This window comes from Hetaerina americana, unplaced genomic scaffold (genome assembly GCF_022747635.1).
Source record: "Hetaerina americana unplaced genomic scaffold, ioHetAmer1.1.p SCAF_10, whole genome shotgun sequence".
In the NCBI taxonomy this organism is placed as follows: Eukaryota; Metazoa; Arthropoda; class Insecta; order Odonata; family Calopterygidae; genus Hetaerina; species Hetaerina americana.
Window position 1 is genome coordinate 48,556,288 of NW_027286070.1, and position 17,288 is coordinate 48,573,575.

At 39.4% G+C, this 17,288-nt stretch overlaps 1 protein-coding gene across 6 annotated transcripts in view; it reads left to right on the plus strand.

Moving 5' to 3' along the window:
* LOC139700100 (sodium-coupled monocarboxylate transporter 1-like) overlaps positions 1–17,288 on the plus strand; it is a 105,418-nt gene that overhangs the window by 64,780 nt on the left and 23,350 nt on the right. For 5 of the 6 annotated variants that reach the window (XM_071598617.1, XM_071598616.1, XM_071598619.1 and 2 more), the window contains exon 2: positions 11,052–11,410. In XM_071598617.1, the coding sequence (XP_071454718.1) occupies positions 11,052–11,410 (359 nt within the window). Of the gene's footprint in view, positions 1–11,051; positions 11,411–16,024; positions 16,200–17,288 lie in introns of those variants that run through there. The other variant, XM_071598621.1, reaches the window with a different exon arrangement.

A 17,288-nucleotide genomic window follows, 5' to 3' on the forward strand; every position in this document is an offset into this window, starting at 1 on the left:
CAAAATTCGTCGTCTTTAACTAGTGTCACCCATTAACTCTTCGTCAGTCAATCTTCGATTAGCACCAGTCCTTGGGAGCATTATTCACGCTCCGACCACCACAAGGAACGCAAGGATTTGATTTCAAATCCGAGAGCCCTGCTCTTGTATTTCGGAGACATCAACGCGCGGCACAACGTTGGGCTGGGGTGATCAGAGTGAGATTTAAGAGCGCTTCCCGATTTCTCTACGCACTAAGAGGGAGGGATTGAGTGCAGACGGGACGAAGATGATGACATCGAAATTCTTGAAACCTCAACGGCAGGCGGGCGAGAGATAAAAGGGTTTTCTGCGCGGATTCTTCGTCGAAGTAATCAACGGCACGCACGGTGTTGCCCGAGTCCTCTTCGAGACTTGTTTCCAGTTTCTCGCGTGAAGCAGGTGGAGAGGATGAACTAGCGTCCTTGAAATATTCCCGCATAATTTGTTTTCTTTTATTTGAAATCCAAACGAACCATGCCAAACGATATTAATTTGATGATCTGAGTAGGATGAATTCTCACATCGAAAGCGAGAGATTTTAACTCTTTACGTAAGGATTTAAACGAGAACGAAATCATGTGAAATCTATTAGCCCTTTGTTTATTATGCATGATTTATATTTTAAACTATAACATTGTTTCTCATGGCATTTGGAGAGTTACTTAATTTAACCGAATAAGTACAATTCTTACTTTTCCATTAAGTTATGTATGATAGCACAGCATTTGAGAAAATTTTAGTGATGGTGGTGTATTATGCCAGTATTAAATGTTTTAACTTCTCTCCTTAAGTAGGTGTCAAAAAGGTTCCTCGCTTTCTTGTTTCGCATTTTCCGAAGAATAATATTTTTGTTGATATGATTTAGAACTTGTAAATGCTATACGTCACTACGAAATGGAGCATGTATCAAAGTTCTAATTCGTTTTAATGGTCTTTAAGTATAATCCAGTAGATTACTAATTTAATTTCCTTATAATGATCCATTGTTGTATTCTGTGGTACAAGGAAATTGTGTCACTTGATTGTAGTATTTCTCACGGAAATTATGGTATCACTCGTTTAATATTATATGCCCTTAGTTTGAAGTCATTTAAATTCACTTCAAGATATTTCTGGAAAGAAAATACATGGATAGTATTAAATAGCGGTCATCGTAAAATTCTCAATGATATCCTATTCTTTAAAAAACAATTTTTTTACTCGCTCCTCTTAGATGCGTTAACACTTTGATTCTTAATCGGAAGAGAAATTTGTGTTCAATCATGTGCAAAAATCACTGCGAAAAGAAAGTGAATATCGGACTCCTCTTCGTTCTTTTTGGGTGCAATATAACAATAGGTCGTGATTAGTATTCTCGGCTTCTGGTATTATTTATTATTATTTTCAAATGAGAAGAGACGAATACGTATTTCCTTATCCTATGTTTTATTTCACGAGGAAACAATCATCCATCCTGCCCATATGAATAAAAAATAGCTTATAAAACTATTATAGTAGAACATATTGGACTGCAACTACCTATGGTAATCTTTACCAAACATAAATGAGGATTAAACTAATTCAGAATAATTAAAGCACAAAATAATCCTTATGTTACGGAGCATTTTTTCTTAGATTGATAAATAGCTGTTAACACTTTACTTTGATCCGTTCACTCTCAGTGGCTTATTCATATCGATGGAAATCCTAAAAATATAAATATTTTAGCTTATGTCTTAAATACTTTAGAAATCCGGTCCAAGGAGAAATCAGTCGGATAAAAACGGGAAAATCTCATATCTTAATCGGGAACGGGTTTTAATCTCATACCTTAATCATCCGGGAGGAGGCTGTTTAATAGCGAAAAATTAATTTTGTTTAATATTTAGTACCTATTCTCATCTATGTTACAATACACATCTTTCATACTAGCAACTTCCTTTCCTTTCTATTGATTATTTTTTTTCTAAACGCTCCAAATGAGAGAACTTCCTGCGTTTAATTAACTAAGAAGAATTTAAGCTATAAATATTGATTAATTTTTTATTTTAATAGTCAGCTGAAATGTATCTTAGTATGATTTAAACCTTCATATTCGGCAATATATATATATACATATATATATATATATATATATATATATATATATATATATATATATATATATATATATATATATATATATATATATATATATTATTTATTTATTAGGCATTCATCGACCATGATTGCTGAAAAGGTAACGAATTATTTTGAAACAATGAACCTTGTGTAACGTGTACAGTCCATTGATGCAAAATCTTCCCGGAGAAAAACGGTCCCAAGAGATTGGATTTTTGAAGAGGCCCCTAGATTTGAATTTCCTCTCTGTAAAAATAATTATAATGGGGAATAAGGTATTAAAAGAAACGGAAAATAGTCTTATCGCCTTTCTAGATCCTAAATGAAACCAACTTCAATCGGAACCTTTCACATCGCCGAACACCCGTCTTCTTTGACAAAGGATGCTTCACCCTCCCCTCAACCGAATGATACCAGGAGGGTCGCTGGTACCTATTTTCCGGGATCCGTACAACTTCCTGTGTGACATGTCGAGAATGCATTATTTTTTTATTTCAACGTCAACACGAAACTAGTGGTCTTTGAGCGGCTTTTTATTTCATATTTAAAACCGGAAGCGAATATATTTAGTCAAGAAATTCATATTTTTTTCAATCGTGAGATCAGTGCAAGCTACAGTAAAATATTTGCAGTGTATAGTAATAAACTATATTAGGTTTACAACTAACATAATTTTGGCAGTATTTAACTTTTAAAATTATTTTTCCCTGTGTATTTCATTAACCACCCATTCCGAACTTATTCGTCGTTAATACATACGTTTACGGTCCTCCGATGCCTTCCTTCTTGTTTTCATGTGTTCTCCTGAGTGCAAGAACAACAATATGGTGAGATGCAAAGAAACCTGTATTAGCGCAGTTAGGCCGCCAAAGCCTCTGCGAGATCCCGAAAACGTCATATCTATGCCATCGTCCTTCGCCTTTTTCGATATCATTGCGAATGCTTGGGATGAACAGGGCTGTTGCTTTGTCGTTAGAAAGGTTCTCTCAAGTTTTCCTCTTTCTCAAACGTGTCTTCCGCCCCGGCAAAACAGCGAGTCTTTATCTTAAGCCACAATCTTTATTGCCATTCTCAATCCTTTTATCGGTCCATGGTTTCTTGCATTATAACTCCAATAGGTGTAAGAAAGCGTTTCCTTAATGATGAAATTGTAGAATAGTTTAAACTGAAGAATTTAGTGACATAAATATTTCGAAATATGTTGATGAAACGTCTGAATTACTGAAAATATCAGTCTTGCGGAAATGAGTAAAATCGAATATTTTTACACCTAATAAATAAACCTTTTTTTCCATCCCTCTGATTTTACCGTGTATCTTTAATATTTATGTCTCATTGTGATTATTAAAATTAAAGTCTTCAATGTAAACATGAACTGCGATGGGAATGCTTTCAAGATTGTTTTTACCGCGTTCATCATGCTGAATTCCAAGATTTCGTTGATTTTCCTGCTTCTTCATTCCACAATAGTAACGTAATTTCATCCAATCATAAACATGAGCCGAACAAAATAATACTGATTATTTTCTATTTCAATGGCGTTATAATTCCATGCCATTATGGTGACGAGGAAGCTAGAAAAAATCTATCGTGCCCATAGACATATAGTGAACGGCTTGTCACGCGATAACAATATACCTATAGTCACGATAGATTTTCTATTCACGCTTCCTGAAATTTCACTATTTTAAAATTGAAAACGCTCCATCATAATGCTTTGCCGGAGCTTCAGCCTCTAAGAATTAACATATTTCTCTAAATGGCACCAGGCGAACGTGTCTAAATCGCTATTCTTATGTAATATTTCTTACTGTGGGAGGAATAACAATGATTTTCAATTATAATGGGTCATTTCCGTACCGCTATTACACCTCGAGTCCCTTTTTGTTCCCGAGGGCCCTCCCGGCGAAAGTTACAACACAGCTTTCTCCTCCACCTACCCCTCCTTCCGCCTCGCCTGTATTTTAGCGGTTTGCGAAAAGCATTCTTGCCGGGCGGAGAACTAACTCATCGCCTCTCCTTTCGTGAAGATCCCCATGAGTGGTGGACCGTTATCGATGACCGCCGATGAATTTATCCATTGCCTTCTTAAATTCAAAAGTGTACGCTCACGATAGTAAAACAACATTCTGTCGTATCATCGTTAACCTCCCGTCATCATCACCACGGGTTATAAACCCGAGGAATTGGTTTTATCAGACCTCCTCTTTGATAGCACCTCGCGCTGATATATTTCATCACATCCTCATCGTTTAACCTTGGACTTAACCATAAATTCTTATCTTCTACATTATGTTACCCTCTTCAGTTATGTTCCCCATTAAACTCTCGCGCCTCAGAATATTTGCAATTAGTTTCACTCCAATTGTGTCTGTATCAAATCAAATTCAAGAGACTATATAAAAAATTAATTTTAGAAAGATATTATATAAGATAGTAAGGAATTAACAACCTCCCGTATAATTTTCAAACCTCCTGGAGTAAGTTTTGCCGTGGGCGTTGTGCGGTAACATTTGGGAAATCAGGAAGCGTTCTACATCCGACTTTCTAGGATGTAGTTCAGATCGAGATCACTGCTCACTCCTTTCTAACAGTTATATGTTTATCTGCAGTGTTGAGGTAGGTTTATGACGGTGATAAATAAGGCCCTGAACCTTCCTTCAGTATTACACTCCCTTCGAACTTTCGAACCATATCTTTCACTGTAAAAGCGAACTTTGGTCTACATCATTGTCTTCATCATAGTCAATCTGTTGCAGAAATGATATCAAATGAAAAACTCGAACGTCTTTTAGAATTTCAAAATTATTTACGCGATGAGTTCAATCTAAATATCGCAATAGCCCCCCAAATCAGTGCGAATTCATATTGCTTGACTAGAATACAACTGATTTCGCTGTTCCAGTTTTCGGTAGCGAGCATAAATGTGCTGGATTTTCTCTTATTTGGATGTTGGCACAACCTTCGAGCTCGAGAAGCTGAAATACCTAGAGCCGGCGTGCTTATCCTCATGATTAAAATTAATATATTCTCAATAATTTGCATATCTTGGGTTAAATCGCCGTTCTTGAAATATTTTACCTTATTTTCGCTAGCGAATGTCCCATCTGCCCTCACAATCCAGCGTTATTCTTGCAATATCGCCACCAAAATGCATCTTTCACCCTATAAACACACAGGCTAAGAGAGCACGAGGGAGAGGAGCAGAACGTAAACAGAATCCCCGGTGGATCTTGTGGGACAGCAATGATTACGGATGGGAAGGTTGGATAAAAGAGGCTAGTCCATCGCATCATCGACCCCTTCCCCTTCAGAGCACCGCTTGCAAACCTCCCCCCATCCTCCACCCCACAACACTCCTCATCCACCCGTCTTTGTTCTCCTCCCTGTTCCCTTGTCACCGCTCAACGATGAGGACGAGAAAGGGAGGGGCAAGCGTGGGGAGGGAGGAACGAGGCAAAGGAGGTCATGGAACTTAGACGGAGAGTCGTCGCCACCCCCTCCCTCCTCCTCCTGCTCCTTCCTCCCCCTTGGCTTAGGCCTTCCTTTCCCTCGCAGGACATCCCAACTCGCGATCTCAATGTACACCAGTGTCGGAAAGCCAAAGAATCCACGGCTGACACAGTTGCAGCCGATAAACGCCCCACGCGAATCTTAAAACTCGCATTCAGGGAGCTCAAACAACCGGTGGATTCAAACTCACGGCATGGTGCGGAATATATTAATTCTGCGACTTGGGCGGGAAAACCTTCCTTGGGAATGCTTTCGGTGGAGGTCGTCGCTTGGTTCTCGGACTGGGGAGGGAGAGAGACAAGAAGTCAAGTGCCGGTTTTCCTCCTTCGGGTATGATGAAAAAAAAGATCGTCTCACATTCCTCGCGAGCGAATCTCAGAGCCTGTTTCGACGGATTCTTCTCCTCGTCTGGGCACTTCGCTCGGCTCGGGGATCGAATCGGGGCGAAAGGCTTACGTTCGCGAGCCTCGAGCCAAATTTGTTTGCATTCCGCGTCTCAAAATCGGAACTAGGAAAATTATATGTAATTTTTGAGCGCTAAAGCTATCACACTCAGGGGACACAATCTGGAGAAAAATTTCGCAAATGGCGATCCGTAGTCCCAGATTTATGGTTTGCTTCATTTTATAAGCCATGCCCCAAGTAAAGAAAGTGCTCATGAATACATGATGTTCTAATTTTACATATGGTCAGTTTTAACGCCATCTGTCATTTTTCTTGGCTGTCTTCTCTTTATATCATTCATATTTCATCCTTAATTATGTGTATTCATCAAATTTTTGCTAAAAGATAAAACTTCCATAGATGATGTACGAGTTTTCCCTCCCAAAATTGATACGGGAAATCTGCCTTCTTAACTTTTTCTCATCTGAGGTCATTATTCTCACGTGCCTTTATGAGTATCAGGGGGAGTGATCATTCATTTACGAAGTCCCTGACACATTTTTTTTCTTTCGTGATGGCGTGCAGATTGAAAATGGTTTCTAAGGGGTCATAGGCATTTCGTGCAACCACCGGAATCAATCTAATTGTCTAACTCAGAGGTAATCATTTTTGTATTTCCTCAAAATACCTCAAGAATCGTCAATGGGTTTTTCACTCATTTATTTGACAAGTGGCCACACTGTTACCCCGTCATTTTACTAGCGACATAAAATTGGTTTTACATTGATTTATGTAATTATTCATTAGCTTTTCACGTTAATTACGTCAATTTTACACCTGCTTATGGAGCATATCATATCAGTCATATTATCAGTCAGAGATTTCATTGTTTAGTAACCATGCCAATAACCAAATTTTTCACACAGCCGAAACTTCGCAAACAGTCGAAATATTAAAAGTGAAACTCCACTCTCTCCTCCCGATCCAAGATCACTCCCTTACGGTGGTTGTGTAGGCATTGGATTAACCGTGGTCTACTCAATTTTTTTCCTCGTCACGACACGACGGAACGAATCGAAATCTCGAGCACTTGAGGCCGAGAGGATCAGGCGTGAAGTTGAAGGCCGAGGGAATAATGGCTCAGGAAAGTGTCGGGGCATTCGCAATTCTTTGCGAGCTTGGGAACGCCACGTGCACCCACGCGAACGACATCGCACCTGGATCCCAGCAACGCTCTTAGCACTGAGGTTATGAGATATCGAAACGAAGAATTCGCAAACCCGCCTATTCGACTCGTTGCTGCAATACCGAGAGCTCAAGTCAACTTTGATCTACGGCGCAGACAATTCAAAGAGATCGCGTACGGCAAGAATAAATGACGACCTTCAGGGGACGACGAGTTGTCAAGCCTGTTCTGACTCTAAGGCTTGTCAATCGTGTGCTTCCCCATCATCCCGAAAATTCCAAAAATCCAACACAGCAAGCATATTTATGCGCTAAATTCTTTTATACTTTTCAATCACGTTGGGTTCAAATTAATGCACAATTTTCGTTCTGTGCACATTTAACAAGTGAACGTGTTGAACTTTACTACCAGGATAGTTTCTCACAGTTTACGTACACGCAGTAGTATTAGTAGTTGTAAGGGAGGCGACCGACAGCAGAGATCATTTGCGCCATTAGGGATGGACAGGAAAGGATGTAGGATGTAGGAAAACCCGGCGTCGGCATTAGCCTACTCTTAACGAAAGTTTTCAAGAGGTCCGCAGCTTAACGTCCCAACCGACGAACAGCGCACTTACTCAAAGTGTTTACAACAAAGCACCTCAATTAAGAATCGCGGTACAACTGAAAAATATCTGCCTCCGGGATTCAAAACCCGAGCACTCTAGGTGGGAAGCCAGTACGTTAGTCACCGCACCATCACGTTCGCTAACATACTCGTTCTTTAGTAACGTGATAATAGGTTTGATTTAAGTATTAAAACGTCAGGCTTCCGATACCTACATTTGGATATAAAAATGATATAAGTAGAATTAAAAAGATTTTATAAGTAGAAAAAAAGGATTTTCTAATCCAAAATAAAATGAGTACTAGTAATCCGCAATAAGATAAACGATGTTCACTGCATTTTTTGCCACTAGAAATAGCTGCAGCTCGATTACAAGAATTCCATTTTTGATAACCTTATCAGATGAAATATAGTACATAAGGGAGAGTGGGAGAAGGAGTCAAATAAATGTTTGAAATCTATTGAATACTCTGAAATTTATACGGTACAACTCTTTCTGGCATATTTTTAAATACTGCCTGATCAAAACAATCACTGAAGATAAGATCAATGGAAGTAACTATGGGAAAATGGGAAAATGATGCGTATAAGGGCGAAGAAATATGCGAACATGAAATGGTTAGCCTCTATTTTAGGGCCTTTCTACTTCGAACTTCGGTTTCATTCCCTGATATGATGACTCATAATGAACTTCAATTCCATCTCTGAATTATTTTGTCCGAATGTTTCCTCTATCTGGATTATTTATTCCTTCAAAAGGTAATTATTTATCTCAGATACGTTTTCAGAGATATTTCGCCTTTTTATGCATACCACATACATATTCGCCAGGGTTCAAGGATTTCCGAAGTTTTTTGCCCACTACAAGGTGAAGTAAATCTTTTTCTTGTGGTCGTGACTTTGACGCTCCTTGAAAAAATCGGTCGAGTCCTTACGCTGTTTTTTACCTGTTCATATAAATTTATGTCCGTGGCAACAGAATACGAACATTGGGATACAAGGAATGGATTTATTTTTTTTTACCTTTCGGCATTGAAAATGATTTTTAAATCTTGATGGACGCTGTTTTCTCTCTTTCTGAAATGCGAAGATCATTTTGATTTTTCACAAAACTTTCGACAGCCAATAATACTCAGCACTACTCAATACTAAATCTCCTGGGGTTGGCCACCGATCGTTAAATTTTTCAAATTTTCAGAGAAACTTATGCATAAAATTTAAGCACACCAATTATTCTATAACGAATTCATAATTTTGACTGACCGCAATGGATAAAACCAGCAAATTTGGTTGTTGCATATACGAGTATCCGTACTCGTATTCATGAAAACATAAAATAGCTGATTTGAAACTTCATACTTATTTATTTCTGTAAACATTCGAATAAAATATGGAGATAGTTCTTTCAGCTGAGTATGCGCTTAGAGAGCCACGAATGTTCACACGAATTGAGGAGAATTTGAGTCGTTCAGCGGAACGACCGAGGGGTTGACAGTCACATCCGGATAGACGGCATTGAATAGAGCAGTGGAACCACCAGTTTCCGCCAATCATCAAGCCATTTGGGTACTTTCGCCGCTCTTGCGAGAATTAATGAAATTATTATCGCGCGTCGTAATGCATATATGAGTGTATACCAAGGAAACGGCTTCGTTGGATGAACAGAGGGGGAACATGTATACATGCGCGATATTAATGGCAGAATTTTAATACGCGTTATCCGATAGTTATGATAACGTCACCCGAAAACGTCAACAAGCAGATCAGCTAGAGTCAAAACAAAAAGTTAAAAATGAAATAGCTTGAGCAATACGGTTGATTGAATCTTCGGCCGTTCATTTATATGTACGTGTATGTTGCGTTCATAAAATGTATTGAAGATTCTGAGAACTGTATTGGGATTGTATAAGGAATTCTGATAAATATCATCAACACGATGGTAAATATTAAAACTGTATGGTAGCCGATTGGATCATAGTTAACTTACCTCTACCTCTCGCTTTTAATCCACTGTCAAACACTATTGACAAACGTTTTTCGAACCCATTGAGGAATGATATATGACCATAGAAGTGGCTTTTCTGGTCCAATAATGCTGAAGATTGAGTTCATATCGCACCTTATACATTTGATAAAATAAACTTAACGTAACGAAACCAGATGCGTGGGCAATGCAATCCTTTTTTACGCGAACATTCTAATCTCGAGGATAACGGTAAGCAATTTATTATTGCTTCCGTTAAAATTGGCCATCACAAATGGATGGTCTTGATGAAACACATTCAGATGGTTTCCCATCAAAATAAACGCTCGAGGTAAATTAACATAGGCTTACATTTCAGCACCTTTTGCTTTGGCTCTCAATTTCCAAACCTCTCCGTTGCCGAAAACTCCACCTTGGTTTCGCATTTATTATCCTTTACGAACGGAATTAGGTCACGTTTTAAACCAGAGCGAAGGGTCTCTCAGCTTGAGGGGATCTCTAATTGGTGATGCGCAGAGGCGATACGTGAGAAATGCTTCCTGAACTTAAATTATTTACGTAAATTCATCATTGATTGATCAGGGTAGGGTTGAGGTTGGGCATTAAAGTCTTGTTCAAGGGCATGATTCTAACTCATGACCTAGTGTGCAAAGAACTGGATACCTCTGGTCGATATTTTATGCCTGAAAGATGCCTTGGGAACCTGTGCTCGAGCATTTGCTGAATGATTTCACTTACTTGTCTATTATTAAATCATAAGGGAAAGAGAAGATGACTGCTTCTCCAGCCTGAGTACTCATAAATGAGTTTATGACTTATGTAGGGGCTGATTCAAGGAGGATTCAACCCTCCCACCCTTGGAAAATATTAATATAGCTTTGATAAAACTGAAAATTAACATTAATTCATCAGCCTTTATTACGTATTATATGCCCGATATTATTTCTGGATTCCCGCTGTCCCCAGGACGTAAAATTATACACTACAGAGTTAACTGCAGTCCCAAAAATTAGTAAGAGTAATTTCAAATGTAACATGATATTCAAATTTCTTTGTAGATAGAATGTTATAAAATTACTTTTGGCCACGTATGAAAATGTCCATTCCCCACGTGAGAGGTATCCAAGGGCCGCTGCTGCACTTACATTCCAGTCTTTCGCGGGCGATATTGCCAAAACGCAATTTTGGCAATGTCGTCCTTCAAAGTGTATTACGTCGCACCATTTTTCATACTGTATATTCTGTTTCTCCGAGCAGCCACACCTTTCCGGAGAAGTGCAATCCTCAGCAGCGACAATCATGGCCTCCGGGATGATGTCCGCCGCATCCGCCTTCCGCAACGGCCCCGGCCACCAGCGCCATTTCGGCTGGCAGGACTACACCGTGTTCGGGGGGATGTTGGTCGTATGCTCGATGATCGGCGTCTACCACGGCATCAACTGGCGCCAGGTGCTCGCGAAGTGGTTCGGCGGTTTCTCGAGGGCCCCGTCAAAGGGAGGCCCGGCCGGCGGCGACGCGGAGAAGGGTACGGGCGGGGGCGGTCAGTCCTCCGGAGAGTTCCTCACGGGGAACGGTAACATGAGCACGGTTCCCGTCGCCCTCTCAATGTTGGCCAGGTGAGTCTCCCCCCCCCCCGACCGAAATTGAATCTCACCAACTCCTTTCTCTCTGTCCACCCCCTCGGGGCGAGAAGGCCGATCGACGGTTTCCCGCCCTCGATAGAGAGAAGCAAGTTGGAGCACTCTCCTCTCTTAAGTATTTCTCATTAAGTAAACACGTTATGATTCTTTCTTTTTTCAATCTCCTTAAAATCCAGGTCGTATTTTTTTTCTAGAAGTCCCGGGAATGTGGAATTCGAAGTATATTGGCGATAATTGATGCGTCAATTTAATGGCACAGTTTTACTTTAAGAATTCGCACGTCTCCATGAATTGAAGGTGAAGTTAAAATGTATTTGTCGAAAGAAGTTCATAACATTTTCATTGAAGAGACCCGGGTATTTAGACAACATCTGTTCATAGACGAATGCAGTGCCCCGCCGCATTTAATAGAAGACTGGCATCATGAATATGCTCGTGTGCAAACTTATTGCTCGTCCATGTATACCCACTTATGTATGCTTTTAAACGTGTCCCAATTCTATTCATATTTATCCGTGAACTCAACTGACAAATGACAGTTGCTGCACAAGGACATAACGTAACACATTCCAGATGCGGGCTTGAATTCCCCGAGACCTTCAATTTATTTTGGATACATTACATATATATATATATAAATATATTCGGTTTTCGCTTCGTAAGTAAGTTGGCGATAGCGAGTTGAATGCACCCAAGTGCTCGTCTTACTTACGTTTCTTGCATACAACCTAATGTATTCCATGGCTTTTTAGTTTCTTCAAACCTTAACCTATTGTCAGCAAATAGTTATCTTTTTACAAACTTGATATTCAGTTCTAACCTTAAAATACTGCGAAATTGAGGTTCCTTAATTATCTTATTTATCAACAATATTAAACATCTTTGGTTTAATGTAAAACGTTGTTCTTTTAAACAAATTAAACTTAAGCTAAGAATAGTTAGCGTTCTTTCCTTCTAATGTTTTCGATGTTATCCTTAGTGCAAATTTACTGTTGTACATAGAAAAAGGTGATTAGAAACATTAACGATATGAATGTCATATACGTACGATATGTACGATTTATATTTTGATATAAAAAGCTGGAGTCCAGTGAGAAAGAGAAAGGTCGGTAAATGGCAACTTCTAAAACTATTTCCTTATTTGCTTTTTAGGGAAAAAACGAACTTCAAAGACTAGTATAATATGAATACCATGCCAACGTGTTTTAGAATATTTGAATTTAAGCTCATAAAACATTTTAATTATGACAAAATAGTGGATACTCGTTTGCCATAAATTATTTTAATCGAGCAACGCCATCTTAGTATCAACTGGTCACAAACTGGAGACATGACCACCTTATTTTAAGAAACAGTGCAAAAAACCTCTCTCTGATGTTATGCTCATGTTTCTGTAGCTGTCAAATATCCTACTGTAATTTTGAAGTGCGCCTTCCCAAGTGCGAAACATGACTTCCCAAATAATCTTCGTCCAACGGATATGACATATCAGATTTGCGTTCAAAGATTACAGTCATGCCTTTTAACCACCGCTCGCCGGTGAAAACTTTTACGAGGCGTAGCACTCAGGCCAGAGAGTTGACCCTCATTAGATGAGTGCAGATTCTTCGAACACGACGCACGAAACCCAAGATCCCAAACACCCCGCTAGATAATGAATGAAAAAATGAGATATCTTGATAAGAGCGTTCCTAAGATGAGAGCACGCGTGACCTACATATGCATAAATCTTCAACTCCAGAAAGCCACTACGAGCGACAAGGCAAGGCAGCCGTTTGAGGGCCCTGACCTATTTCAAGAGAAGCTCCAACCGTCTTGTTTTGCATTTAATAATGTCGCTTTGGCGGTGAAGGACGCTGCAACCTGTTGTCGGTTCGCCAAACTGTCAATCGTCCCTTCGGATTTTGAGATTTCCTGCTAGCAAGTGGTCCCGAAGCTAAACGTCGCGCCGCGCCGTAGCGGTGAGTGGACAAATTTCTCATGCACGTCCTGCTCTCCCCATCCGTCAGCCCGGGAATTAGCCAATATGTTGAAATCCACTTCGTCCGATATATTTGCTCAAGCGGCTCCCCAATTCACCACGTCTCCGTTCTATTAATATTAAAAACTTTTGTTGGGACGCGTTCGGAGAGATTTTTGGCCGATCCGAGGGTTCATCAAAAATTCGGTGTAGTCATGTTGACAGTATAATGACGCTAAATCACCGCCTCGGATGGTCGCCACTCTTTTCGCGAGGCGACTCCGCGAGGCCGTTAAACGACTTTCATTTCCCTGTCACTCACCCATTCCTTTTTTGCCATTCGCCTCTTTCTACCTTTGATTCGGAACTCTTTTGAGATGAAGAGACGTTTTCAATTGAGTGGGCAATAGAGAATAATACAAATCCAAAGAAAAAGCAAGCGGTACACGAATCCAGGCTGAGCATAGTCTTTTTAAAAATAAAGTTCAATTAGGGTGATGGGCAAATTTTGAATGAGGCTAAAATGAATTACGTGTTTCTTATTCAAGAGCGAAACTCTTTCCTTCTGGCAATGCATTTCTGCATGCGATAAACCATCTCGTAAACCATTTATCCGCCTACCTGAGGGAGCCGCATGAAAGGTTTTGATATAATGTAACGAAATTTTGCTTTATCTATTTCATCTGTTAAAAGAGAGACGAATTATTTCGATTTTTTTTGTTAGTTGCCAAAGGTTTTTCAACAAAACTGCGAGTTGTTGGTGCGTAGTGTTTTTGAACATTGCAGGGAAGCATCTGGAGGTTGTCGTCGACATCTGGAAACACATTTAATAATCATCGGGGAAATAAAACAAAAATTACGTTAATTTACGCCACACGCATCGCATCTTCTTTGGGCAACGGTGAAGTTTCTGTATTATCTGAGGAAGGCAATAGATATTACTGACGTGTTTTGCCATTTCAACTAAAGGCGGAACCTCGCGTGAACTTGAAAAACTTACTGCCTTCATCCAAGGCTTTTCCACTGCTCCCCGATAAAGTTTTTTGTTAGAATACTTTTGAAGTGGGTTAAGGATAAGCCCATGACAAACGTTATTAAGCATAGCTAAGAGACTCAAGGTGCATTTTTCAGTCATTTCTTTGTCAAGGGAAAATGTGTGAAAAACTTCTCCCGTAAGTTTGATAAGGGTTGACAATGAAGAAAGCTACCGATACAAAATGAGAGAATATTTTTCTCTCAGGTCAAACGCGGGAAGCAACCATAGAAGTAAGGTTCCTATTTTATAAAGCGTTAGGTATCAGAATTTTTCATTTAAACAGATGCTAAAATTTTCGCTCATTCCGCTGTTTTAAACCCTTAAATAAAGGTACTCGTGAAAGCGAGAGTATTTTTTTTTATTTTTCCGCCTACTCCTCCTCTCATGTACTCCTTAATCTAAGTACATAGTTCAGGATACGTGAACGGTATACTGGCGGTTAAAAAACGCATCTGGAGCGTGAATCTCTCTAGGTTTTCAACCCCTCGCTTGGAAACACGATTAACTTCAACTAGAAATGTCGAATGTCAGCCGAAGGTCATACAATTCACTGATTGCTCAGTACTACTTGAGAAATCATGAGCATTTATTGATTAGTAATATATATTCGTTGACATCAGGAATAAGTGACTACAAGTTAAAACTTTGTAACATTATTCGGTTTTTTCATTGAACACCTTTTTCCTTCAAATAATGCATTTCATTTGTATCATATGACGCCATATCCGGAAGTCAGAACCCATGTCACATTATAAAAGCAATGTATTTAAAATGTCTAATACCTTTCACTACGTCGGTTGACTGATTAGATGCTATCGGCGCTATTAATTGTTTCCCTCTCAGCCTTATGCATGATATCCACATGGTTTCCTGATTTAATCAACTCCTTATGCAATCGTAATTATGGGCAGTTCCCATCCATGTGAGGAGCGGGGCGTGCTTTCACCACTGTTGTCCTCTTTCCCTATCCTCCTCCCCCGCTTCTTTTTTCGCCTGCAGGAGCTAGGTGCGACTTGAGAAGGGCGCGTGCGATCGACCTTGCTACCGTTCGCGCCCTTACCAAGTAACGCGGAAATTCTGGAAGGGGATAGAGTGGGTGGAGAGGGAAGCGATCAGGTAGGGAGGAAGCCAATCAGTGGTGTGGGAGTTAAGAGACGCGCAACGGAATCCATTTTTCCTTACGATGCCCAGAACAAAAGTGATTGGGAAATATTCGTTTTCCTCGTTAATTCCTTTTTTTAATGAAAGGTTTTCAAGGTAGCCAGAGCTATATAAGATAGGACGGAAGCTTCGACTCGCTCATTGTCTCTCCGTCGGGCACTCAGTCTCAGCTTATCTGTCAGCTCTTCTGATCAGCCCGCACACTTTACTTCGTACTCTTTCAGATCAAAGTTGTGAATTTTCCTAGACTAGTTTCTTATCTTATCAACTCTTATTTGTATCAATTACAATATTTAAAAAATGTTTAGGTACCATAGATCGTTCAAGGTTGTAATTTTTCTTTGTGAAAGTAAACATATCGGGTTTCGAGGCGTGAAAATGAGAATAGGGAATTTGTTTTTGACTTTTTAAGCGCAAGAGGTAGCAGAAGTGCTACGGGCGCGATTGAGGAACTCGGTGTAAATATCCCGGCGACTTTGATTGCCGCGGATCGACGGCGATCCGCGGCGAAAACTTTGAACCGAGAGCAACCTAATTTTTCGTCTCCAAAATGCTTTCGGTTTTAAGAGAATTGAGTTTCAACTACCGACGTAACCTGGAAGAAGAAAGTAAGTACCTACTTACAACTTGCATGCCTGCATGAAAAGAAAGGTGCATTTAAAATTATCGAATAAAATTAAGAGCGAGTTATTTTTCAACAACCATCAAGATCATTGGGTTCAGAAGGAAAAAATCTCATTATTGAACCAATGTCTGTGTTATAAAGTTGTCTCCCTGTCTTCACACTTTTTCATTCCCCATATGGGATATGAAAAACTTTAAATTTCTAAAGTAATGATCAAATGAAATAACATAATTGGGAATTCAAAGTGTTCCCTGGATAATTTACTTATATTTCTTCGTAATCTCTTACAAGTATTACTCGTTTTGAGATGAATTTTTACCGTCGTCATTAATACCATTTTTGGACTGTACTTAGCTCTAGGTGGTTCTGAAGACTTTTTAAAGCGACGGAAAACCTTAATTTTCCCTTGTGTATTTGTTATTTTACTGGTAGCCTTCCTATTTATTTTGAACTTTCATATTTTATGATTTTATATTGTGCGATGGTTTTTTGATGGGAGAAAGGGAAGTTATTTCCAAGGGAAAAGAAGCTTAATATATCGACCTACAACATACTAGCCTAATAATTGTTAATTACAGTTTCCGGTATTTCATAATATAATTTTGTGTTTTAATTAAATATCCTTATATATTGACAGAGATGAAGACGGCTGAAATTTTTCACAAAATATAAATTTATTGACGACCTGTTTCCAACTAGTCTCTTCGTATTCCTTTTGTCTTACCCTCCTCCTCTACAAACCCTTAACCTGCACCCCCACTTTTCACCCTTTTTTATCCCATCCCCAGAGCTTCGGTTTTTTCCACTCACCTAACACCATCCAGCACGTGGAGACACCCTGGTTTCCCCACCTCCTATATTTAAAATATATATGTACCTCTATATTGGACCTCTATAGTGAGAGCTTCACTTGAAAATGTTGAGTGGAAACTGGTCATGAATAAATTTTTATTTGGTGGAAAATTGTAGCAGTCCTCATTTCTATTAAAATGGAACTACACACCTGAATCTGTAATATATCCTTATAAATTCTTGCTCTTTTTGAAATCACTGTTTTTAATGAAACCTTGCG